This window comes from Myotis brandtii, unplaced genomic scaffold, assembly GCF_000412655.1.
Source record: "Myotis brandtii unplaced genomic scaffold, ASM41265v1 scaffold63, whole genome shotgun sequence".
Classification (NCBI taxonomy): Eukaryota; Metazoa; Chordata; class Mammalia; order Chiroptera; family Vespertilionidae; genus Myotis; species Myotis brandtii.
In genome coordinates, this window is record NW_005370411.1 from 2516427 (window position 1) to 2543510 (window position 27084).

At 38.8% G+C, this 27084-nt stretch overlaps 1 protein-coding gene across 5 annotated transcripts in view; it reads right to left on the reverse strand.

Annotated features, from left to right (window-relative positions):
• TFG (TRK-fused gene) overlaps positions 1–25049 on the reverse strand; it is a 29186-nt gene extending 4137 nt beyond the window's left edge. The window contains exons 1-7 of one of the 5 annotated variants that reach the window (XM_014528316.1): positions 24958–25043; positions 23292–23518; positions 20147–20230; positions 12212–12358; positions 8361–8528; positions 4445–4585; positions 1078–1176 (exon numbers count right to left, since the gene is read on the reverse strand). In XM_014528316.1, the coding sequence (XP_014383802.1) occupies positions 1078–1176; positions 4445–4585; positions 8361–8528; positions 12212–12358; positions 20147–20230; positions 23292–23499 (847 nt within the window). In that variant the 5' untranslated portion in view covers positions 23500–23518; positions 24958–25043. Of the gene's footprint in view, positions 1–1077; positions 1177–4444; positions 4586–8360; positions 8529–12211; positions 12359–20146; positions 20231–23291; positions 23519–24957 lie in introns of all 5 variants that reach the window. The other 4 variants (XM_005880199.2, XM_005880201.2, XM_014528318.1 and 1 more) reach the window with 4 other exon arrangements.
• Positions 25050–27084: the final 2035 nt, after the last annotated feature.

The following is a 27084-nucleotide window of genomic DNA, read 5'->3' on the forward strand; positions in this document are numbered from 1 at the left end:
AAAGCACCAATAGACAGTACAAAAATGAATGAGTGCAGATGTGTTCCAATAAAACTTTATTCACAAAAATAGGCGACAAGCCATATTTGGCCTGTGGGTTATAGTTTGCTGACTCCTACTCTAGTTTTTACTACAAAACTCCATAAAATAGAAATTAGGCAAGATTCAGATAAACTGATTGTAGCTGAAATTTGACACTTAAATGTTTCATTGTAAAACAAGAGTTGAACATGAACTCTCTAGCAAATGTAAAAATTACCTGAATTGTTATAATCACTATGTTCAAACTATACTAAAGTGATTTATCATATTTAAGTATGGATAATCTTCAATGGTCAGATGATAAAATCTCCAGGATGTCTATTCAAAACAACTATATTTAATGTTCTTAATTGCCTGAATTAGGTTTTATACAATTCTAATTTTTTTTACCTGTTTTTGGTATTCCTATATACTTTGGAGAAATTTAAAAACCTAAGTAGCTTAATTTGCTTCTTATTTACAGGGCTGGGCAAAAGTGGGTTTATAGTTGTGAATATACAAAACAGAGTTAATAAAGCTATTATAATAATCATAACCTGCATGTCTTTTCCATACAAACCATGGTAAGCCTACTTTCCCCCCACCCTGTATTAAGATCACCTTTCCATGTATGAGGGAACTATGAGTATTAATATTTTTACAGACACTAAGAGTATACTGGGATTATGAGTTACATTAATGAAGTGAAAAAACCTTCCATTTTTGCAATCTAAGTTACCTAAGGGTAAGCTGATCACATCAGTAGGAGATAGCTTTGTATTAAAAACTTTTTTATACTATGAGTTATTATAGAATCATCTACTATGACTGTTTTACTTGCCCACTGAAAAACTGAAATGTTGATTTACAATAAAATATTTATACAAAATATTTTAAAATAAATAAAAGAAATGTTATTTCCCTAATAAATAAATACTACCTGCTATGACAATGTAAGTATTACAAATCAAGGAATTAAGAGGAAAGGATTAATGTTTAGTGAGAATAGCAAGAGCTCAAAAACCATGAGCCAGATCCTTCTGGACACCTGCTCACCTGAATACTGAATGCCATACTGCTGTGCTGGCTGAGGTGGTGCCTGTGGCTGCTGAGCACCATAACCAGCCTGCTGTGGGTACTGCTGATACATCTGACCTAAAAAAGACAAGAAAGAGGCAAGTTTAACTCAGTAGAAAAACAATACTTTTAAGGCACATTTAATTCTCTGCCCATCCAAACACATAAACATACTGAGTAACAAAGACAGAAGAATGTTTGTTTCCCTTTAAATGTCAATGAATAGACATTTAACAATTTAATGAAAATTTAACAAGTGTTTTCAAACCCAACTACCAATAGGTATGTACTGCTAATGTTCAATAAAAATCAAGTGAATCAAAAAATAAAAATCTAAGAGACACACATTAATAGCTCCCATATCTTTCCTAAAACACTGTATTTGTCATCTAAAGGTTTGAACCTTTTTTTGGTTACCATATGAATGGACTCTTTGGTAGCAAGGAATTACAGTACATGATATCTTTCATCCAGACCTCAAAGACACCTTTGGCATTTTGACAACAGTTTGCTTTTCCATCATCTGAAGATCCTAGCCAATCACGTGGAATCTGATAAAGCCTAAATAGTTCCTCAATGAACTTTTTAATAATGGTAGACCTGTTTAACACTGGGGATGTGTACTTGGAAATGAGAGTACTATTTATGTCAGTAGACTACAGTTCCTACAGAGAAACCCTTCAGACACTTTTATTACCTGTGATTTCCAAACAAGTTTTTCTTGATTCATGTCTTTATCATCTTTACTACTTTACAGTTGTTCTAATGGTGGATGTATCTCAATCTAATGCTTAGAGCTCTCATTCTAATATCTAGATAGTATTTAAATCTTTAAAATTTCATGTTGACTAATGCTTTCAAAAATATTCAAACTATCTAATGTTGATCAAAAAACTGGGAATAGCCTGGCTAGTGTGGCTCAGTTGGGTGCACATCATTCCATGCACCAAGAGTTCGCCGGTTCAATTAGGGTCAGGGCACGTGACCGTGGCATATGTGGGCTCTATCCCCAGTAGGGGGTGTGCAGGAGACAGCTGATAGATGTTTCTCTCTAATCAGTGTTTCTATCTCTCTGTCCCTCTCCCTTCCTCTCGCTCTAAAATCAATAAAAACATATTTTTTAAAACGACTATGGTAAAATAGCATACTTTTGGCAGAAAGAGACAACTACTAAAAAAAGTCAACGCAGCATCCAGTGCCACTTTAACTGTAACTGAAGTGCAGCCGGCAGCCAGCACTCACTTGCTTCTGTTGCTGAAAATACATCTTACCATCACATGGCACCTTTATACAAATAGTTAGAGCACCACCTAGTGTTTGTTTTCAAGTGAAATGTGTACTTTTAAAGGTCCTTTTATGTATGGGCAATTCACAGAACCAACATTTAAATATCTGGAAGGCACCCTAGAGATCAGTAACTACAATAATTCTCACACATTTATCCACAGGGAATATGTCCCAAATGGATAACTGAACCACGGAGAGTACCCAACTATATATACATATATAATGTTTTTTCTATACATAGCTATGCTATAGTTTAATTTATAAACTAGGCACAATAACAGATTAATAATAACTAATAATAAAATAGAACAAATATGACAATATACTGGAATGTAAGTTATGGGAATGGCTTTGGGGCCATTATTAAATAAAATAAGGGTTACTTGAACACAAAGCACTGTGATAACACGACAGCAGGTATAACCATATACAGTGTGGGTATACTGAACAAAAGAATGACTCATATCCTAGTTAGAATGACTCAAGATTTCATCCCGCTACTCAGAACAGTGCATAATTTAAAAATTACAAATTATTCATTTCTGCAATTTTCCATTTAATATTTCAGACCACAGTTGACTGCGGGCAACTCAAACTGCAGAAAGAAAACTATGGAAAAGGGGAAACTACTATACTTAGCCAATCTGCAGAGCTCCAAGAGTATAAATGAGGCACCTCAGTGCCTGCTGTCCTGCGCTTGTGGCACAATTCCCTTCACATATGGCAGCAACTTTTAACTGGTGTGCCACAAGACTTTTTAAAACATGCAATACCTGACTATTTAGTCAGGGACACTGACCTCTTTTCCCTTAGAGTCCAGTGGTTCTCAACCTTCTGGCCCTTTAAATACAGTTCCTCATGTTGTGACCCAACCATAAAATTATTTTCGTTGCTACTTCATAACTGTAATGTTGCTACTGTTATGAATCGTAATGTAAATATCTGATATGCAGGATGGTCTTAGGCGACCCCTGTGAAAGGGTCGTTCGACCACCAAAGGGGTCGCCGACCCACAAGAGAATTCTGCCTTAGACTGTCAAATAAAAAAATGACAACAGCCAACACAACAATAGCTATCTGGTGTGAATGCCCTATCCTGAACCATAAATATATGTCATATAATACAGCTGCATCTTATTGGTAACATCACAGATTAAGGTTGCATCTGATTGGTTAATTCTTGGTACCAGAAATCCTTTTATGGGCACCTGATTTTTTTAAAAGTCACTTTGGAGCAAAACATAGTAGATAATTACTACCATTATAGTTTTTGTAAATAAATCAAAATTATACTTATTTTTTGTCAGGTCAGCAAAAAATCTATTTCTTGGTGTGCTGAAGAATTGTAGTAATTAGTTTATGTGTGCCATGAGATAGAAAAGATTGAAAAATTGCTGACATATGGCAATGACCCCCTTTTTATCATAATATTGTAATACTGAGCTTACAAGTTATATTTCATTCAGAATTAGATTTTCTTTTAAAACAAACTAGTTTAGTCCAATTTTCACAATTTACAGTGAGAGAATATCAAAACCCACAGAGTAAATTACCATCCAAGCACACATCATCTAAAGAAAAAAAGTTTGATTTTAAAATACACTTTTTTTCCTCAAAAGACATTATTAACAGAACTACCTTTAAGATAAATATACTTTACTTCTATTTTAAAAATATTTTTAAATTACGAAAGTAATACACAGTTGCATAAGGGAGAAGGGAGAAGAAAGAAAGTAGCACCTAAATTAAAAGTATCACCTCAATGAGTCACCTCTGACCCCAGGGTCATCACTGACTGTTATGAATCCTTCCAGATCTTTCACCTTGTGTTTTATTCACATAAATACTTTCTTAGGTTCTTTTTTCTTTTCAATAATCAGAAGCATACATAACATATTGTTCTGTTTGGTGTTGTTTTTTTACCCCAAAATATACCAATCAAAATCTTTCCCTCCTGTGTTCATAGCATGAATACAAGCATTTACCATTACCAACAATGCTGCAATAAATATTTCTGCATGTGTACTTTTCTGCACATGTGCTCTAAGCTCTATTTTACCTTCACTCTGACCTGCTTGTGTCTGAGCTCCTGTATATGGTGGCTGTTGTGGCTGAACTCCAGGGGGATGAGCTGCAGAGGAGGAGGAAGCAATGCTGTCAGGCGTTCCTGAACGGTCTTCTGCAGGAGCACTGGGTGGCCCTGGATGGTCATAAAAAGTCAGTTCAATTTCTAATGCAAGACTATTCCCCAGCAAGCTCAATTCATAAGTATGGTTAAAAGAGACTAAAAATAAAAGTACTACAGAGTAAGCATAAACGTAAATGCAGCATTTTACATTTAATATATATATTTTATTCCTTTGCTCCAGTCTCTTAAGAATCCACAGCTACAACGGGAAATCCTTCCCTATAAAGTGCAGAGTGCTGTATTTCTGAGTAGTAACCTCCCCCTGCAAAAACCAAAACTCATCTCTGCAATACCAATGTCCTCCACATCATGCGATCTAGTTTGTAGGTCAATCAAAAGTAAAATTTCATTCTTTAATGGGTCTGCACTGCCCATTAAAGAAAATACAACCCTATAGTTTGGTATTTAAGGATACAAACACTATTTCTCACAATTCCTTCTCACATGCCCCCTTCAGCTAAACTAATCTATTCCCTATTCCACCAATATATGTATTTTTTCTGCCTGCATTTCACTTACCACTATCCCTCCACTGTCCCATTTTCACGCATCTAAATACAACAGTCTTTAAAACTCAGTTATAATTCCATAGTTCTAGTAACACTTCTTCACCCATAAATACTTTTTCCTCTTGTGAACTTCTATAGAGCATACTTTTATGACTCTTACCAACTTCTGCCTTGCATTTCTGAGTAGATTCCATCTTCCCTCTTACTACAAGCTCTTTGACCAGGTTCCTTTTTGATTCTTTTCATCTGCCTCACAACCCCTACCTCTCTTATCCATGGAGCTACTCATATTGTTCCAAAATCATAAACAAAGCAGTAAATGGAGAAAATTCACTAAAGTTCCAATAATGTGACAGTCAAAAAAGACATTCTGAAGACAACTCGTGATATGTTTACTCCTTTAAGTTCTTTTTGTTTAGAAAATATAGGAGAGTGGTTAAAAGCACAGGTTTTGGAGGCAGACTGCCTAGGATTGAATCCTACTACTTCCACTTAGTAACTGTGTAACTCTGGGCATGTTACTTAATCTTTTTCTGTGCCTCAGTTTCCTCATCTGTACAAAAGAAATACTAATTCCTACTCCATAAGGTTCCTGGAAGAATAAGTTACAAGTGTTTATAAAAGTGATTATTTAGCAAGAGCTTATTAAAATATTACCACTTACAAAGCTCCACATAAGTACTTGCTTGCTATTGCCAGCAGACTAATTTCCCTGAGGGCAAACACCTAACCCTGGCACGAATATATCCCAGAACTTAGCACTGTGTTAGGCACACAGTTGGCAGCTAACAGTCCAGATTTGATGAGAACCTAAACTAGGCTTAACAGCAGTGGTAATACAAGAGAAACTGATGATTACCAGAGTAAGATGGCTGACTGCTCCTGTGTGCCTCCCCTTTCATTGACACCTACACACGTAGACAAATTCATACACACATCCCTCCTATAAAAAACAGTTATTATCCTTAAAAAATGTATTACTTTGACTGCTCTTTTCTCCCTTGCATGTCATTAATGTACATTATCCAATCTGTAATAGCTCATCCCTCCTTCCCCTGTCCATTCACTATTATAGCTGAGTTTTTCACCACATCATACCGGAATAACTACAAAGTATTCTGACATGTTTTCAATGTGTATAGTTTTTGTATTTCAACACGCAAAACTACCAGAAAAAATGGTCTGCAAATAATGTGACTGTATTAACCATAATATTCTGGTCTGGCACATAATATATTCTAATAAAAATTTTAAGACTGATCTCATATATAATTATTTACTCCTCTCTCTGGCATTTCTTGAAGTTTTAAATATAAGAAGCCGTAATATTAACTCATTTCAGTTGCTTTAAAAATGTGTTTTTCAGCTGTGTCATTTGTCTATAGTCTTCTTTTGTCAAGAACATACATCATATATGAATATGAGTCTCTTCAGAATTTTACAATTCTCTCTAGTGAATAATCTCATAAAAGTATCAAAGAAAAATAAAATTAACAGACTGAATCTTACATTTCTAGTTAATAATGGCAAAGTAAACTAGTCGGGTAAACCCTTCCACAGGTAACAACTAAAAACCTGAACAAAATAAAAGAAAACAACTATTTAAAAATCATTGAAAGCCAACCAAATGTCTGCAAAAATCAGAAGAGTTTACCCCCAGTGGGAGTACAATGGGAAAGAAATGCAAGCCTTGACCTCTGCAGCTCAAAGAGAAAGCCACAGTATTAACTTCATGACTAGCCAAGCACCTAGAAATTTGAAGGCAAAATCCTTAAAGTAAGAGACCACCAACAAAGGAGACCAAAAATCTGAGTATAAACCAAGTCCCAAATTCCTAGCTGACCAGAGTTAGGAGTAGGGCAAGAAACAGCCAAAAGGGCTCAGAAAAAAAGCAGCTCCTAGAGCTGAAAGAACTGAGCAGAGATGGCAGCTGCCATAACTCCGTGGGAAGACAAAATAAGCAATTCGAGTCCATACAAGTTAACTCCCTGCTAGAGCAACAGTAACAAAAAAATTCTCAAAAGAACCAAAAAGAATGCCAAGTGATTACAACATATTAACCCACGATGTCCAGTTTTCAAACACTATCAGGCATACAAAATATAGAAAAAATGTGCCCATACTCAGGGGAAAAAGGCAGGCAAAAGAATGTGACTCAAAATTGGCCCAGATATTAGATATAGCAGACAAACATTTCAAAGCAGCTATTATAAATATTTTTGAAGAACTAAGTAAAATTACATTCAATGAGTTAAAATGAAATAATCTTAATGAATGTAAAGGTAAGCAATCTCAACAGAAAAAAATAAACTATAAAAAGAACCAAATGGAAACTCTAGAGCTAAAAGCAAAAAAGAATTCTCTAGAAAGGTTCAACAGCAGAATGGAAATGGCAGAAAGAACCAGTGAACTTGAAGCGAGTTCAATAGAAATCACCTCAACTGAAGAATAGAGAGAAAAAACAGTGAGAAAAAAAAAAAAAGACACTCAGAGACCTATGGGACAATATGAAGCTCTCCAATGTATGTGGAACCCCAAGAGAAAGAAGCAAAAAAATGTTAAAGAAATAAAATATAAAAAGGAAGAAATCACAGTATAGGTATTATTATAAGATTTAAAATATTCATATAGCCTGCCTGGTGTTGCTCAGTGATTCAGCATTGACCTATGAACCAGGGGGTCACGGTTCAATTCCCAGTCAAGGGCACATGCCAGGGTTTCGGGCTTGATCCCCAGTAAGGGGCATGCAGGAGGGAGCCGATCAATGATTCTCTCTCATCACTGATGTTTTTCTCTCCTTCTCCCTTCCTCTTTGAAATCAGTAAAAATAATTTTAAAAAGTATATTCATATAAAAGCACTTTCTATACTAAAGCAATTTAACCAGAAATGTACATTTAAATTTCTCTAATTTCTGATCAGAAGAGAGACCAAGACAGTAAATATAATTTAATCATGAAACAAATATGAAACGATATTATTTTTAAAAAATAAGATTTCTGATTTATTTCTAAAATTGATAAAATTTACCTAAACCAAATAGTGGTTATTCTATGCAGAGGAGTTTTCTACTAACTGGGAGAGGGTATGAGAATGCTTTCTGGGAACTGGAAATCACCTACATCTTGATATAGTTGGGGTTTTATATAGGTGTATACATATGTAAAATTTACTGAGCCTTAAGATTTGTGCACTTCCAAATTATCCTTCTATTAGAGAAGAAAAGTGAGGGAAGGAAAGTGAGATCAAATGAAGAATGGGAGGAAGGAACTAACTTACCTGAAACCTGATCATCTGTTAAGCCAAACGCTGACATGACATTTTTACTGATTTCATCTTGGTTTTTTAAAGGATCAAAAGCTGACATACTTGCTGCCATAACCTGAGTAGACTGTTTTCCAGAAGAATCAGAAGCAGCAGGCTTTTCTTCCCTACCATCCATAGTATCTATAAGAGGGAAAAAACAAAAACTTGTTTCCATTTTATCTATACTAAGGGCTAACAAAAAGAAGATAGGGAAATACAGGGTGGGGAAAAAGTTGGTTTACAGTTGTGAGCGCACTAAACAGTTTATTCTTGGATTATTATTTATTCATTACTATATTATTTCCCATACAAGCAACTGTAAGCCTACTTTTGCCCACCCTGTATATAAGTATATATAGTGTGGAATGTTAACAGTATTTCTGAACACAAGATTAGAGATCATTCTACTTTCTTCTTTATACTTATTTACATTTTTAATTTTAAAACTAGAAAAAATAGTGAAAAAGAAACACAAGATAAATAACACCTTTTTCAAAAAATTATATCAACATTTTTCCCTAAAGATTATCAGATGAAAAAATATATATAAGCTCCTTAACAAACAGAGAAAAAAATTTTACTTTTTTTTAGTTCTTGGAGCCCCAAGACCTATACCCTAATATCAGACACATACTGAACACTTACTTATTTTGTAAAAGGAGAAGATATTAACTAAAGTTACAATTATCAACGTTTATGTTTTATTTCTACTTGTCTACTGGTCTATTACCAGATTACATGGAAATCCCAAGCCAACCAATACCCTAAAAACATTATTTTAACTTGCTTTGTTTTTGTTTCAAATACTTATTTAATTAAATCCTTACAGACGAAATGAAATGTGTCTGGGATCTGCTCAAAATAATATGGGAGGAGTGGAAATATGGTTGAGTATAGATGACATGATGATGACTATGACTTGAGGTTGGGTGTAGGTTCATGGGATTCATTTCAGTATTATGTCTACTTTTATATATGTTTAAATTTTTCCATAATATACTATTTTTAAAATGGAAAAATAAAATTTAAACATTATGAGCAGGCTACTTTTAAACCATTCTTTTCTTCTAAGGATACTAAGGTACTCAATAGGTATTTATACTACTACTTTGTAAAAGTAAAGGGATTCAAGAATAACCCACATTTTACAAATAGGAACCTGAGGTCAAGACAAAGAAAGATATAAAAACAGAACAAAATATACAAGTAAAAAGAATATTGCTAACGATTTACTCAATTAACAGTTAGTAATTAATTTTTTTCTGTTACCAAGCAAGTAAATAAACATGTTATTAGATCACATCTTTAATCAAGAAAAATTTACAGCGGGGCCTTGACTTACGAGTTTAAATCGTTCCAAGACCGACCTCGTTAAGGAGCTCATTAACTCAAATTACTCTATCAACTCAATGCAAAAAATCGGCCGAGAGACAGCTGGTATCTCAAAAAACTCGTTAGTCGGGACACTCGTAAGTCAAGGCCCCACTGTATCTTGTAAAAAAAATATAAGTACTAAGGAGAATATAAGCACATAAGGGCTTGTATCTCTCATTCATTCCTATCATTCCACTGGTTATACTAACATTTCCTAAATTTCTACAAGAAAACTCCTACGAACATTTTTTTAAAATAAGTCCACCAGTTATCCATCATCCTCACCAATTTTCCTTCCTCTAATTCCAAGGCTACACCCCAAGAGCGTATCACATCAATCTTACAAATTATGCACCCTCACACTACTACCTTCCACTACCTACGCATCCTTCCAATTGCAAACTAAATCCATCAGAAAACACAATATATGTCCACCCGCCTACTAGTTGCTCCATTAGCTAGCTGCTAGAGGTATTGTAACAGACCAATCAGTATCTAAGGTAGCCAACGCATTATCTGCTTCATAGAGAAAGCAAGTGTCCAAGAACCACTGCAAAGGTAGAGCACTGAAAATCATACATAGCTGCATATTTCTGTCAGTTCCAAATTTACTGATAAATCTTGTTTCATCTGAATATAAATAGTACATGTCATCTGTAAGATGGGAAAAAACCTAATTTTTCTTTGCATATTTTAATTAAAAATTGTGTTTAAGATAAACTTTATAGTATGCCATTAGAATATACTAGATTTTTTTTTTTTAATCCTCACCTAAGGATCTTTTTCCCATTGATTTTTAGACTGAGTGGAAGGGAGGGAGAAGTGGGAGAAAGAGAGAGAAAGAGAAAGAGAAACACCGATTGGTTGCCTCCCACTCACACGCTGGGCTGGGGATGGATCCTACAACCAGAGGTTATGTGCCCTTGACCGGGAACCCCTGACTAGGAATAGAACCCATGACCCTTTGGTCCAGCGCTCTAACCACTAAGCCAAACCAGCCAGGGCTAGAATTATTTTTTACTTGAAACTACTTGCATATCAATTGAAATGAAATGATTTCAATTCCTAAGGTTCATTAACTATTATATTGAAAAGGATTCAAGAATCTAAGGCAGCGGTTCTCAACCTGTGGGTCACGAACAATGAAAATACATCCTGCATATCAGATATTTACATTACGATTCATAACAGTAGCCAAATTACAGTTATGAAGTAGCAACAAAAATAATTTTATGGTTGGGGGTCACCACAACATGAGCAACTGTATTAAAGGGGCGCGGTATTAGGAAGGTTGAGAACCATGAAAAATGACCTATGTCACAAACCCAGAAGTCTAAAACTAGACTCAGTCACCAAGAAAGCATTTTAAAAATGGGATTCCTGGGTCCTGCTCTCCAGTAGGCCTATAATAAGACCTAGGAATCCTATCTAATAAAGAGGGAATATGCTAATTGACCGTCACACTGTCACAAAGATGGCAGCGCTCACAACCAATGAGGGAATATGATAATTGACTGCCTGCCCTCAAAGATGGCAGCGCCCACAGCCAATAAGGAGGGAATATGTTAATTGACTGCCCCGCCCTCAAAGATGGTGGTGCCCACAGCCAATAAGGAGGGAATATGCTAATTTACTACCACACCCTCAAAGATGGCAGAGCCCACAGCCAATAAGGAGGGAATATGTTAATAGACTGCCACGCCCTCAAAGATGGTGGTGCCCACAGCCAATAAAGGAGGGAAATGCTAATTTACTACCACACCCTCAAAGATGGCAGCGCCCACAGCCACAAGATGGCCAGCAGGGGAGGGCAGTTGGGAGCAACCGGGCCGGCAGGGGAGAGCAGTTGGGGGCGACTGGGCCGGCACGGGAGGGCAGTTGGGGGCAACCGGGCCGGCAGGGGAGGACAGTTGGGGGTGACTGGGCCACCAGGGGAGGGCAGTTGGGGGTGATCAGGCTGGCAGGGGAGGGCAGTTGGGGCAATCGGGCCGGCAGGGGAGCAGTTAGACATCAATCAGGCTGGCAGGGGAGTGGTTAGGGGGTGACCAGGAGGGCAGGAAGGCGAGCGGTTGGGAGCCAATAGTCCCGGATTGTGAGAGGGATGTCCGACTGCCGGTTCAGGCCCTATCCCACAGGGAATGGGCCTGAACCGGCAGTCGGACATCCCCTGAGGGGTACCAGATTGGAGAGAATGCAGGCTGGACTGAGGTACACCCCCCCAGGGCACAAATTTCATGCACCAGGCCTCTAGTTGGTATAATAAAATCCCCCGACAATCCTGATGAACAGCCAGGTTTGGGAATACACATATGAATACCAGCAAAGGCAAAAATAAAAACATATGACAATGGGAGTGCCATCTGAACTCCTACTGAACAGTGTGTGTTTTTTTTTATTCTGCAAAAAGATGTAAGAAGGATGTTTTTTAAAAAAGTGGAATCACGGTCTACCATTTTCAGGAATACTGGTGGAAGGCCCTGGTTCGCCAGGTGGTTCCAAGCAATCCAATAAGCGATTCACTTTATTTCGAAGTTCTATGAGTTCTCGACGGAGATATTTCACCTGACTTGATTCAAGGGGTCTTGGTTGGCCATTAACTGGAATAAAAGAATTAATTTGGTGAAAATTAGGAAATGTTTTTGAGTAAGTATATTGACAGAATAATATGCACTAAGAAAAGATAAATATAATTTCTTTAAAAAGTGAAACAAAATCAAACAAGATACTTATTAATGTCATTTGAATGGTAACTATTTTTAAGGAAAGAATTATTTATTGCTAATAATTTACTTTTTGGAAAAAATACATATTCATTAGTCTTTGCTGATGCCGTATCTATGGCTTATGATCACACTCTTTAAAAAGGTTTCTCATAAGAATTTAATGACAGTAAAATAAATTAAAACCTATAGAAAGCTCTGGTATCATTTCTTTAAATCTTTATTATTGAGAGTATTACAGATGTCCGCCTTTTTCCTCCATTGCCCACTCCTCCCGGTTCCCATCCCACCCCAGGCCTTCACCCTACTGTCTGTGTCTACAGGTCATATATATATATATATATCCCTAATATGCCAATACACCAAATAGGGGAACAACTGGTCACTATGATGTGCGCTGACCAGCAGGGGGGGCATGTGGAACATGGAGGGCATCGGTGGCTGCGGGATGGTGGAGCAGGTGAGCGGAGGCACCAGACCAAGGCTGGGGCGCCAATCGCTGTCATTGGGGAGAGCCTCTGGTGGTTGCTGAAAATTCTTTGCTCCTGCACGCCGCAGTCCCGCTGCCTGCTTGCACCTGCTGCCAGCAACAGCCCCACTCGCACCCAGCACCGGCCCCAATTGCTCAGCGCCGTCAGCAGGTGTGAGCGGTGACTTCCGGCCCTGATCACCCTTCAGGGCTTCTCCACCTCCCCCTGCTCCTGAAGAGTAATCAGGGCCAGCAGCCGCCACTCACACCTGCTGCCAGCGACGGCCCTGCTCACACCTGCTGCCAGCACCCGGCGCCGATCCCAATTGCTCGGCACCATCAGTGGGAGCGAGCAGCGGCTGCTGCCCCGATTGCCCCTGAGGGCTTCTCCACCTCCCCCTGGTCCTGAGGGGCAATCAGGGTAGCAGCTGCCACTCACACCTGCTGCTGGCGCCAGATCCAAATCACTTTGCATCATCAGCAGGTGCGAGCCAGGCTGGCGCCCTCAGTGCCTGGGAGCAGCAGCGGGGCTGCAGGCAGACAGGAGACTGGGGGCTGTGGCGGGAGGGGCCAGGCAGGGGCACGGAGGATGGGTCGAAACTCGCCCGTGCCCACCGCAGCCTTACGACCCACAGCTCCTTTCAAGGTGCACGAATTCATGCACTGGGCCCCTAGTATGTATATAAGAACTTTAGTTAATTTCTTCCACCCCCTCCCTCTCTAAGATTCATCAGTCTGTTCCATGTTTCCATGCCTCTGATTCTGTTTTATTCATCTGTTTATTTTGTTCATTAGATTTCTTGTTCACTTATTTTGATTTTTATATTCAATTGTTCATAGATAGGTATTTGTTGCCATTTTATTGCTCATATTTTTTTCTTCTTTTTTGTTACCACTTTATTGTTCATATTTTTCCTCCTCCTTCCCCCTTCCTTCCCCCATCTCTCCTTCCTCCTCCTCCTCTTCCTCCTTCTACAATATCCTTTGCCCTAGCTGGTATGGCTCAGTGGATAGAGCATTGGCCTGCAACTGAAGGGTCCCATAACCCTCCTCCTCCTCTTCTTAAAGAATACTCTTCACCCTAGCTGGTTTGGCTCAGTGGATAGAGCATTGGCCTGCAGACTTAAGGGCCCTGGGTTCAATTCCATTCAAGGGCACATGCCCGGGTTGCGGGATCAATCCCCAGTAGGGAGCATGTAGGAGGCAGCCAATCAATGATTCTCATCATTGATGTTTCTCTCTCTCCCTCTCCCTTCCTCTCTGAAATCAAGAAAAAAAATGTATGTGAATACCCTTCAACATTTCATGTAATACTGGTTTGGTGGTAATGAACTCCTTTAGCTTTTCTTTTGTCTGTGAAGCTCTTTATCTTCAATACTAAATGATAACTTTGCTGGATAAAGTAATCTTGGTTGTAGGTTCTTGCTATTCATCATTTTGAATATTTCTTGCCACTCCCTCTAGCCTGCAAAGTTTCTATTGAGAAATCAGCTGAGAGTCGTATGGGCATTCCCTTGTAGGTAACTAACTGCTTTTCTCTTAATGCTTTTAAAATTCGCTCTTAGTCTTTAATTATGATGCGTCTTGGTGTGGGCCTCTTTGGCTTCCTCTTGATTGGGACTCTGCGCTTCCTGCCCTTGTAAGTCTATTTCTTTCACCAGGTAGGGGAAGTTTTCTATCATTTCTTCAAATAGGTTTTCAATATTTTGCTGTCTCTCTCCTCCTTCTGAAACCCCTATAATGTGAATGTTGGTATGCTTGAAGTTGTCCCAAAGGCTCCTTACTATTTTCATATTTTTGGACTCTTTTTCTCTTTGCTCTTCTCATTAGGTGTTTTTTGATTCCTCATATTCCAAATTGTTAATTTGATTCTCAGAATCCTTACTCTACTGTTGAATACCTGTAAATTATTTTTTATTTCAGTTAGTGTATGCTTAATTTCTGACTGGTCCTTTTGCATGTCTTTGAAATTCTAAAATCCTTGAAAGTCTAAGTCCCTTGAAGCTCTCATTAAGATCCTTGAGCAACTTTATAACCATTATTTTGAACTCTGTATCAGTAGTTTGCCTTCTTCCATTTCTTTCATTTGTGACATTTTTCTTTGTCTCTATTTTGGCTGCTTCCCTGTGTTTGTTTATATGTATTAGGTAGAGCTGCCATGTCTCCTGGAATTGTAGAGTGGCCTTGTGTAATAGGTGTCCTGTAGGGCCCAGTGACTCAACCTCCCTAGCCACCTGAGTTGAGCACTGTAGGTACACCCCCGTGTGGGCTGTGTGCACAGTTTTGTTGCATTTGAGCCTTGATTGCTCAGGCCAATTGCCTATGAGGACCAGCTGCAACTACAGTGGAAGAGCTATTGTGCAGGAGACACCCCTATGGAGCAGGACTTGCTTCAGTGAAGCTTTGGTGCTCACTGAGTCTGCCCCAGGAGAGTGTCGCTTATGGATGTGTAGAGTTGTAGTCTGGTATGGCTTAAAGCTGTCCACCAGGTGCACTGGCTCTGGGGCCTCCTAGGAGTTTCAAAGTCAGCCACTGCCTGGGGCCACCCAGCAGGAACTAAGAGAGATCTGCAGATGGTCGCTACTAGTATTGGGCTTGGAAGTGCCCAGGAAAGTCCAGCTGTGAAGCAACGCAGGCTGGTCCTAGTGCTGGTTCTTGGGCCTCTTATTGATAGGTTTGGGGCATGCTGATGCCAGCTGCTGCTTGTTTCAGAGATTTTAGGAAAGTCTGAAGCTGGAGCCAGAACAGCCATCCTATATAATAATCCTATATAATAAAAGGGTAATATGAAAATTGACCCTAATAGTGGAACGACCAAGAATGACCAGTTGCTATGATGCACACTGACCACCAGGGAGAAGACAACACAGGAGCTGCTTCCTGGTGGTCAGTGCGCTTCCACAGAGGGAGCACCGCTCAGCCAGAAGCCGGCTCACAGGAGCATCTCCCACCTCTGCAGCAGCACTAAGAATGTCTGACTGACAGCTTAAGCCTGCAGGTGGACATCCCCCAAGGGGTCCCGGACTGTGAGGGTGCAGGCCGGGCTGAGGGACCCCCCCCCCCAACCCGAGTGCATGAATTTTCATGTACTGGGCCTCTAGTCTATAATAATAAAAGCGTAATATGCTAATTAGACTGGACATCCTTTCAGACGAAGCTGGGAGTGCAAGGGAAGCCTGGGTCCTGGGTGCCTGCCAGCGAGGGAAGCCCGGGTCGTGGGTGTCAGAGGAAAGCCAGTGCCAGCAGCCAGGGGAAGACCCACCTACTCTTGCATGAATTTTGTGCATCAGGCCTCTAGTTTATATAGAAAAGCAGCTGCAAACAGCTTGGGTGGGGTTGCAAATTGGATGGAGCAAGATCCCAGGGGATCACCAGGGCAGAGGGAACAATGTGGGCCAGGATGATGGAAACTCAGATATGGCTGCCAGTCATCTGTGACGGGGGAGGTCCCAGCACAGGAACAATGACCCCTGTGAGCACCCCCATCTAGGAGAAAGCTGCCCCCGAGTTCCTTCCCTGATACCAGACAATCAAGTTCCTCCCCATATGTCCCTGGGTCCCCCAAAGCTGCTACCCAGCACTGGGAAGCAGAGGAAGTGGGACATGTAAGTTGCCCACCCTTTAAGAGGAATGCTGGGTCTCCAGCAGCCTCCACGTCACTCAGCCACAATCCCCGCTGGTTTTTATAGCCTGAAGTTACGGGGACTTCTCTTCACAGTACTGGAACCCTGGGCTGGGAGTCTGGTGAGGGGCTGGGAACCCTTGCTTTTCATAGGAAGCCTCTGCAACCACAATAGCTCTCCCTATTAAAAAAAAAAAAACACCACATGGGTGTTGGACCAGCCTGTTCCGCACCTCCACCCCTCCTACCAGTCTTGAGGTGCTTTCTCCTTTACTTCTCTAGTTGTAGGACTTCCACTAAGTCAGATTTCAGGCGATTTTGAATGATGGTTGTTCTGTATTTTCGTTGTAATTTTGATGTAGTTGTGGGAGGCAGCAAGTACCAGTGTTTACCTACCCCTCCATCTTGGTTCTAATAGAAATTATACACCTTCAAAAACTCATTTTATCTCACCCTATTCTTTTATATTCTTGAAATAACACAATAAACACATTATTCTACACTTGAATGTTAAAAGGTATATCACTAATAGGTCTGCTATCCCTCTTGCCTACTTTTGATTTAAAAAAATTAGTTACCTAAAATAACTGACCTAAAAAGTAACCTGTTAAAACAAAAATATGCAGAATTCATGAATCCACACTACCATCCTTAAAAGTAGTTATAGTTGGCCCTTGAACAACACGAGTTTGAACTACGCATATACACAATTTTTTTTCAATAAATACAGCATATATATTTTCTCCTCCTCATGATTTTCTTAATAAAATTTTCGTTTCTCTAGATTACTTTATTGTAAGAATACAGTATATAATACACATAACATACAAAATGTGTTCATCGACTATTTGTGTTGTGAGGCTTCCAGTCAACAGTAGGTTATTAGCAAATGTTTTAGGGACTCAAAATTTATATGCAGATTTTTGACTATGTGTGGGGTTGATTCCCCTAACAAGGCATTGTTCAAGTCAACTGTACTTCCAAAAGCAGTATGTGAGTAACAAAAAGTCAAGAGATTTCTCAATAATCAGTTTGTTTTTAATGAAGGCAACATTACTTCATTTAATTACCCATTTTGTCCAAATGACTTTCAGCTGAATTAAAAAAAAAAAAATGTGACACCAGGCTCTGAATACAAACCTCAAGATAGGGGCTCAAAAATTAAACTAAAAGGCTTTATGCATTTCCAGTACACATATATACAAATTCCTAAGGCACCATATTAGAAAAGGAAATCTATTTGAAAATAAAGGTTCAGGGAGATTCTTAAATATATTTCAAACATCAAACCACTAATGTAAGCTTTTAGAACACAACCCACCAGTATTTTACATACTCCCTATATAGTTGTGAGGAAATTCAGTATCATCTCCTACCTGTATCAATTAATTCTTAGCTTTTACTGGGTTACTGGTTTTTCTCTAATATCTGAGAGAGAAAAGCAGCCAGGAACTGGCCTGGTACTGTAAGACAGGCATTAATGCTGCTAGAAGCTGGCCTGCCACTCAGGTAGGCTATGGTGTTCTCTTGCTGAACATGAACTACTTCAAAGAACACCAACAATCAGAACAGATCACTCTGTTACTGTGATCAAGACAAAAACAAAGCCATTCCATAGTCATGTGAGAACTCAGACAAAAACAAGAACACTGACCAACCATAAAAATTACCAAACATCCCTAGCTAATATGAGTGACTGCTGCTTTTTAACAATTGCAGCTTTAGCCTTAATTCACTCCTCCACCTCTGGTTTAGATCTACTAAGGTGCCCAATCACAGGACCACTCCTACCACTTCCTGAGAGCATCCAATCTAGAACAAAGCCCCACTTCCTTGAACCTTATCAAAAATCACCTAACACAAGCCCAAGACCTATGAAAAACCCTTTCTAACACATTTTTACTGAAACAGTCCATTGTCGTCCTCACTGCAGAAATATTTGTAGTTATGTCCCTTTGCATTTCTAATGTTGCTTATTTGTACCTTTTTTCTTCTTGAATAAACTTAATAGAGGTTTGCTAAGTCAATTCCCTGACTTCTAGTTAATCTCTGCACTTTATTATTGTCTTCCTTCTAAGTTATTTGTGCTTACCTTGTTCTTTGTATTTTTGTATCCATATAAAATTAATGCAAATACACCCAACTTTGTTCAACTACAGCTATGGTCCTGGTGGTCTTTATATGAAGAACCCAGCAGATATATCCCTCATATGGCCTATGATCTGAAGTCATCTATTTAGTGGCTCTTGGAACACCATGTGTTATAAGTTTAAATTCCCTATTCCATAATTATGTATTTTTATTAGTATGACTATAACTTTATGACTTTAATGAATTATTTCAAGCACACAAAAAAATAAACTCATTAACATCTTCATTAATTTAATATTTTTCCATCTTTGTTCCTGATCATTAATAAAACAATACAGACATAATTAAATTTCCCTGGCAAGCTCTCCCCAAAACCCATCCCCGTGCTTCATGATTTATATTAAAATTTTACACATTTTTCCATAACTATCTTGCCTCATTACATTTATCTCATCTTTTTGTTATAATTATGGTTAGTATTCTAGTTACATTTTATAATCCTTTTATATTAGGGTACATAGCAATTGTTCTGTGATAGTTGCCCAATATAAGGTTAAAGACTTCACTTCTATCCCTAGTTTGCTATGACTTTTTAAAATGACTGGCGTCTGAATACTTTTTCTTTTAGAGAAGATGGTTCAATTTTGCCCCTATATGGACAGTGGTATTAATAGATTTTATTTAAATCAATCCTGTATTCCTAGGATGAAAAAATCTTGGCAATGATACATTTTAATATTCACTGCTGAATTTGAGTTATTATTAGTAGTATTTTGTATCTAGGTTTATGTGAGACTAATCTGCATTTTCCTTGAGTGGTTTTCATGTTAAAATTATAACCTCCTAAAATGAGTTACTACAGATTCCATCTTTGTCTATTCTCTGGAATAGTTTGTGTAATTTGGGGTCATCTGTTCCTTAAATATTTAGTAGAATAATTGGTTTGATTTCTTCAATGTTTATTGGGACAAATTTGCTATTTTTGAAATACTTATATATTAAATTCACATAGGAAATTGTCCATGTCATCGGAGTTTTCAGATTGAAAGTTATTCACAGTAGTCACAGATTTTTTTAAAGTTTCTACTATATTTTGTAGTTATGTCTCTTTTTATTTCCAATACTAGAGGCCCAGTGCACAGATTTCGTGTACAGGTGGGGGCGTGGCATCTAGCAGCAGGGCCTAACACAAAAACAGGTGGCCATGAAGAAGGTAACATCAAGGCCAGATGCAGCCACTGCCCAGAGATTTAGGATAATTGAGCAAATGGGGAATTTCAAACATGACTACTTTCTATTAATCATATATATATGTATAATTATAGTTACATATATAAAATTAAGCCTTAATAATTCAAAAATTCTGATACAGCTGAAAACTTATCGTTTAATTCTGAGTCTTTAAAAGTAAAGAAGCTAGAAAAGTCTTTAATAAAAATACAATGAATAAAATAGTAAATTTATTAGAAAGTTTACCACTTACCAAATAATGTCAGTTTCAGTATTCTACTACACTGAATTGCAAAGGAAAGGTCAGAACTATCAAAAATTGTTATAAGATCTCCATCTGGACAAAAAAAAGAAATGAGTTTCAAACTTGCATCAGTAGTAAACTAGGATCTACATTAAATTAATATCCAAAACCCAGATTGCATAATTAGAATCTCCCATAAAAACCTTACAAACAGTAAGAGATCAAACAAAGGACTTATATACATGCAAATGAGCAAAACGAATGGACACAGACAGTAAGGGGAGGAGTGAGGACTTGTGCTTGGGGGAGGGGGTGGCGGGGGAAAAAAGGAGACTCGTAATACTTTAATCAATAAAGAATTTTTTAAAAAATTAAATAATTTGCCGAAACCGGTTTGGCTCAGTGGATAGAGCGTCGGCCTGCGGACTGAAAGGTCCCAGGTTCGATTCCGGTCAAGGGTATGTACCTTGGTTGCGGGCACATCCCCAGTAGGAGGTGTGCAGGAGGCAGCTGGTCGATGTTTCTCTCTCATCGATGTTTCTAGCTCTCTATCTCTCTCCCTTCCTCTCTGTGAAAAATCAATAAAATATATTTTAAAAAAAAATTAAATAATTATCCAAAATTCCTTAAATAAAAAACACCTTACAAACATTAAAGGATCTAGGAAAAATGTATGTTCAAAAAAATACTAAACCAATTTTGCTGATTACTTTTATAAGAATAGCCAAAACATAGCTAACATTAATGCATTAAGTCATCTTTTACTAGTCACCAGGAGATGCATGGTAGCAACATCACAAATTACTAGTTCATATTAACATCTTTCCATTCCAGAAAATTTAAATATATATGGTGTCTCCAAAAAATGTAGACACACTTTGAATAATTATAAAGGCAGTGTTTATTAAAATACGTTTCATTCTCAAAATAGAGCTATCAGCTGTTAAAGTGTGCATACATTTTTGGGGGACACTCTGTATTTATCAAAAGTTAAAGTAATATTCTCAAGGTTCAAATTTTAATTCTAAGTACATTAAAACATCCCTGACACAAATGGCAGAGAAGCCATATATATGACAGTAACTAAAAGTGTTGCAAAAAACATTTTTACAGAATTGCCCTAGTGATGGGTAGACACTAGTCTTTCAGGTCACTGACCATTTTAATCATCAAAACCATTTTTTCAGTGTTTCTCTAGAATTGTATATGTCTAACATCCTGGAGTCCACCATGAATGGACAGTTGGACCTAAGTTAGAGGTCCACAAACAGCAACCAATGAATAAATCCTGTTTAGAGACAGCAAACTAAAAATGATTCTTACACTTTTAAAAGGTTTTAAAGAAAAGATGATGAGACACAGGGCTTATGTAATCATGCTAAAATATGTATCTGGCCCTAACCGGTTTGGCTCAGTGGATAGAGCATCAGCCTGTGGACTCAAGGGTCCCAGGTTCAATTCCGGTCAAGGGTATGTACCTTGGTTGCGGGCACATCCCCGGTAGGGGGTATGCAGGAGGCAGCTGATCGATGTTTCTCTCTCATCGATGTTTCTAACTCTCTATCCCTCTCCCTTCCTCTCTGTAAAAAATCAATAAAAATATACTTTAAAAATAAATAAATAAATAAATAAATAAATAAATAAGTATCTGATCCTTTAAAGAAAAAGCTGGCTGACCCTGACCTAAACAAAAATAAGGGAATTAAGAGTAAGCCAGATAAACAGTTGAAAATATGCCAAGTTTGAGGTAAAAGCAAAGCATTTCAAGTAATTTAAAAAAAAAAGACATTTATAACTGATAAAATTAAAGCACATATTTGGAAATTAAAGAGATGAAAGTTGGTATACTGTAAATAATAAATTGCTCTCCTTTATTGTTTCTTATCATGGGTGACTCTCGAAAATTAGTTTTGGATACTGTTAGGGCATACATTATGAAAAAAAGCACAGTGTCCCAGATGTTAAGGAATAAGAGTACTTAATACAGGGTGATATGGACAGCAGAGCCGGGTATTGAGGTCAAAGTAAAATAGACTGGGAATAAATTCAGCAGTAAGAAAGATACTGGTAACCACCTAAAGTACAATTTCAGTAGAGATGTTAACAAAGAAAACAGGTTTAAAGAAAAGGAAATAAAGAGTCTACTACCGTAGTTCCACTGTGTGTTTGATAAAAGATTTTTCATGGCCCTAGACAGCTTGGCTCAGTAGATAGAGCGTAAGCCTGCAGATTGAAGGGTCCCAGGTTCAATTCCGGTCAAGGGCACATGCCTGGGTTGTGGGCTCGATCCCCAGTAGGGGGTGTGCAGGAGGCAGCTGATCAATGATTCGCTCTCATCATTGATGTTTCTATCTCTCTCTCCTTCTCCCTTCCTCTCTGAAATCAATAAAGAAATATAAAATAAATAAATAAAAACATTTTTCATGTTAAAAACCCATCTCCATAAAAATAGTTTTGTGGTCAATAAGTCTGGGAATACTGTATGCTATAAAGCAAAGGTGGGGAACCTTTTTTCTGCCAAGGGCCATTTGGATATTTATAACATCATTCGTGTGCCAAACAAAATTACCAACTCAAAATTAGCCTGCTATATTTGGTCAACCATTTAATTAACTCACCCCTAATGCTTTGGCAGGCCAAACCAAATGATTTCTCGGGCCCTATGTGGCCTGCAGGCCAGATGTTCCCCACTCCTGCTAGTATAAACTGACAATTTGCATCAGCATAATTTCCTACAATAAAGAAATACATTTGTCTTTTTTTAAACAAGCTTTTCCAGGCTTAGTTGACCATGGAATCCTTTTTCATTCAATACCTACTGAGATGCCTTCCACTTTGGAAAATATGAGTGAAAGTTTGGTTTTAAAAGCAAAAATGAAGCCAGAATTGCATAGGCAGAAAAAGAAATGCTTGTAAAAATATATGTGACAGTGTTCTAGCACTTAAAACCCCTTCTATTAATAATATTCCTTAGCTATTTTTAACTTATAAAAGAAAACTAACTATATAAACATCCCATTTAATAAAAGAAGTGGGCACTCAAATCACTATGAATGGGATGAAATTTTTATTCTGAGAGAATTCAATGAAATATTGGCTAAAGAACACATAATAAAACTTATGTTTTTAAAACTAACTTTAGAAACACTCTTACCTTCATCTTTATACTTTATGATAACTTCATCATTACTCAGAAGTTTTCCTCTGAAAACTCTCTGCATCATTAGCACTAATTCATCATAAGTAATATCTTCATTATGAATGGGAATTCGTCGAATATCCTCCCCAAGTTGAGCTTTGATGATTAGCTTCCCACTTAGGTCCAATTGTCCATTCATGGTGGACTCCAGGATGTTAGACATATACAATTCTAGAGAAACACTGAAAAAATGGTTTTGATGATTAAACAGCTATAAAACATACCTTAAAAGCTGAAAAGCAAAGCTATTATTAGAATCTAAGAAATTCTGACCATCAAAAGAGATTCACTGTTCCAATGTTACCATACTCACCTTAAAATGGTCTGGAGGTAACTTTATTATGTGCACAATAACATAAGTTTCATTGTTTTATGTCTATTATTATTTCACCCAAATTTTAAACTGCGTATCTGACATTACCATTTAGATTTCTATTTTAACATGTCTAAAAACAAACTCCTCGTCTTCCCCCCAAAATCTGCTTCTCCTATAATCTTCATCACCTCAGTTAATAACAATTCCTTCCTTCCAGTTGTTCAAGATTATATACAGTATATACTAGAGGCCTGATGCATGAAATTCGTGCAAGAGTAGGCCTTCCTTCTCCCGGCTGCCGGCACCGGCTTCCTGGGAGGGGCTTCCCTCACAGCCCTGGCTCGTCCAGGATAGCTGGTCTAATTAGCATATTATGCTACTATTATATAAGATTAGTTCCTCTCTTTTCCTCACACCTTACATCAACCAAATTTCTAAGGAACCCAAAATCTAGTTGCCACTACCTTTAAAATATCTCTAGAATCCAATCACTTCACTGTCTTCACTTCTAATCAGCTTGATCCAAGCCACCATTATCTTTTGCCTGAATTATTGCAAAAAGGTCCAAACTGGTCTGCCTCCTTTTTACCTTTGCCCACCTTTTGATTTATTCCCAACACACCAGGCCTCTCTCTCTTTCAAGACCAAGATGTTCTTGAAACACTGAGCATTTCCCTAGCATCAACTCCTCCTTCCTCCTGTCCCAAGCAAATGATCTCTCCGAATACTTAAAGCATCCTATTATCTCCTACTGGCTACATTCTGGCTTCAACCTCATGCTTTACTATGGCAGCTTTCTATTTTCTCCTCTTAAATTTGTTATTTCATTAATTAACATCATACTTTGTTTCCACAGTGCTCTACAATTAGTGTGTATGTGTATGTATGTGTATGTGTGTGTGTGTGTGTGTATGTGTGTAAGAACCACACCTGCTCCCCAACACATCTCAACCATTAAGATATTTGAAGTATTTATGAATCCTAATTCAATTCATGAATATTACATATAAATGCCCTATATCCTTCCAACTATTCCTTAAATGAATGTCTCTAGACTCTCTCACCATCCTCTGAAGAGATTACATTTTATTAACAAATCTTTAATGCCTCATCTTAAAATGGGACATTAAATACTGAATCTAACACTCTCAGGTCAGTTCATAACAGAGTGGATTGTGATCCACGATTTGGATGCTGTGCTTATCATAATGTAAAATAAGAATACAGTTAGTTTTATCTTTTCACTCTTTTACAATGGACTTCTGAAGACTGTGATTAACTGAAACTTCTATACAACCGCTTTACCTGTTAGCCAAACCTGACTTCTTCGTTCAGGAAAAGTTTACTGGAATAGCTGCTATGTTCCAAGCTCTGAAGTATGATTACTTCAACAAGATGGTGAAGATTCCATCTTGTGGGCCTTGCAGCAAGAGTAATAAAGAACTTCAGTAAAATAATGTTACCTTCTAGTACCTACAGGTTGTGTAAATCAGCAATAATGTAGTTAAGGACCAGGGCTTAACTTCAGCAAGATGGTTCTATCTATTCTCAGCAGCACCTAGAATAGAATCTGACATATAGTAGGTGAAGACTTGATTTTGTTCCCTGAACAAAACATGAATGAGACATAATAAAGTTCTGATGAAGGAACTGGGAGGAGAAAGCTGTACTATTAGGTCAGCTCCTAAGTCAGACCTTCACAATGTACCTTCATTATATAGCTAGAAGTGACTCCCTGAAACAGACACACTCCTAATTAAAAGAAATTTCCAACATCAGATATTACTGATAGTACGTATGTCCTTTTAACTGTGAGGGGATTCTTGCTCACCAATGAGTCATAGAATTGTATAGTGGAAACCTATATCATTTTATTAACCAATGTCACCCCTATAAATTTAATCAAAATAAAAAGACCAGACCTGCAGATCAAAGCAATTTGCTCCAGTTCCTCTATTTAACAGTAGTCTACACTTGCCTCCTCAGTTAATAGAAACACCACATTTCCAACCCAATTTTTATTTATGTTTATTTGCTCTAGTATGTATGTCCTTTTGTTTGGGGGGTGAGGGAGGGGGGCGGGATTCTTGCTCACCTATGGACGGGAAAACATGAGTCTCTTTCACTTTGTATCTGTCATGTTTGCCTGCAAACTCACTTACTCCTTGGTGTGTGCCATGGACTGTAAACTCCCTGTGGCTAGGAACTAGGGCTTCGTTCCAAAGGTTGTGCCCAGTTTGTGCAGTCACCTCCTTAAGGCATGCACACATACCACAAAACTAAGGGTGCCACAGAACTTTCCCTTCCAGGAAATCCCACCCCCACATATAGTGTGTGTAACGGCATAATTTCAGGTCCTCTTTTTCCCTAACTTCAGTCACAAGGTAGACATGGGGATGAACTAACCGTGCCCAGGACTGCAGCTGGGACCCTGACAGCCTTTTCTCCTCCCACCCTGTCCCTGCCCCAGGTCCTCCGAAGGCCAGAAATGACCCAGCCGTTAAGGTGAGCAACTTCCCAGCAGGAGCACAGAGCTCAGCAGGGGCCAACACAGGGGCATGCCCACGGACAGTGCGGAGAGGCAGTCTATCTCTTGAACCAGGGTCTAGGTTCGTCCAGGGGCCAAACCTCCAACTCCACCCCGCTGGGTAGGGCCCAGCCAAGTTCAGGGGGGCGGGATCAGGAGGGTAGCAATTTCCTTTACGAAATTCTAAGCACCTTGGCTGGTTTGGCTCAGTGGATGGAGTGTAGGTCTGCGGACTGAAGGGTCCTGGGTTCGATTCCGGCCAAGGGCACATGCCCGGGTTGCGGGCTCGATCCCCAGTGGGGACGTGCAGGAGGCAGCCACTCGATGATTCTCTCTCATCACTGATGTTTCTATCTCCCTCTTCCTCTCCCTTTCCCTCTACATTCAATAAAAATATATTTTTTTAAAAAGAAATTCTCAGCAAAATCAACCTTGGATTATTCCAAAGAATCCAAGGAGCCTCCAGTCCTGCCTGACCAGGGGCAACGTAGCAAGACGGTGAAGATCCCACCACTGGCTCTGCGACCTTACGCATTTCTGGAAGCTTCGCTTTCATCACTTGCAAGGAGGGAATATCTAAATGTGAGAGGATCCTTGTGATTAAGTGAGATCGCGTACCCTAAAAGGCTTTGTACCGTGTCTAGCAAAGCAGAGGCTTAAAAGTTAGCAACCCTCCTCACTACAGAACCGGGTTGGGCCTTCAGGCGGCGCCGGATTAAGCACCAGCACAGCCAAGGGAACAGGTTCCTCTGGCGGGACCCCGACCAACTTACTCCCAGAGGCGCCATCGCCACCCTCTCGCCTCTCCAAGGAGTCCCCGCTGGCGGTCAGGCGCTCGGTCCCCACAGGGCCCTCCATCACCCCTGCTCTCCCTCGGGCAGCCCGACCCCTGGGGCCCCGCCGCA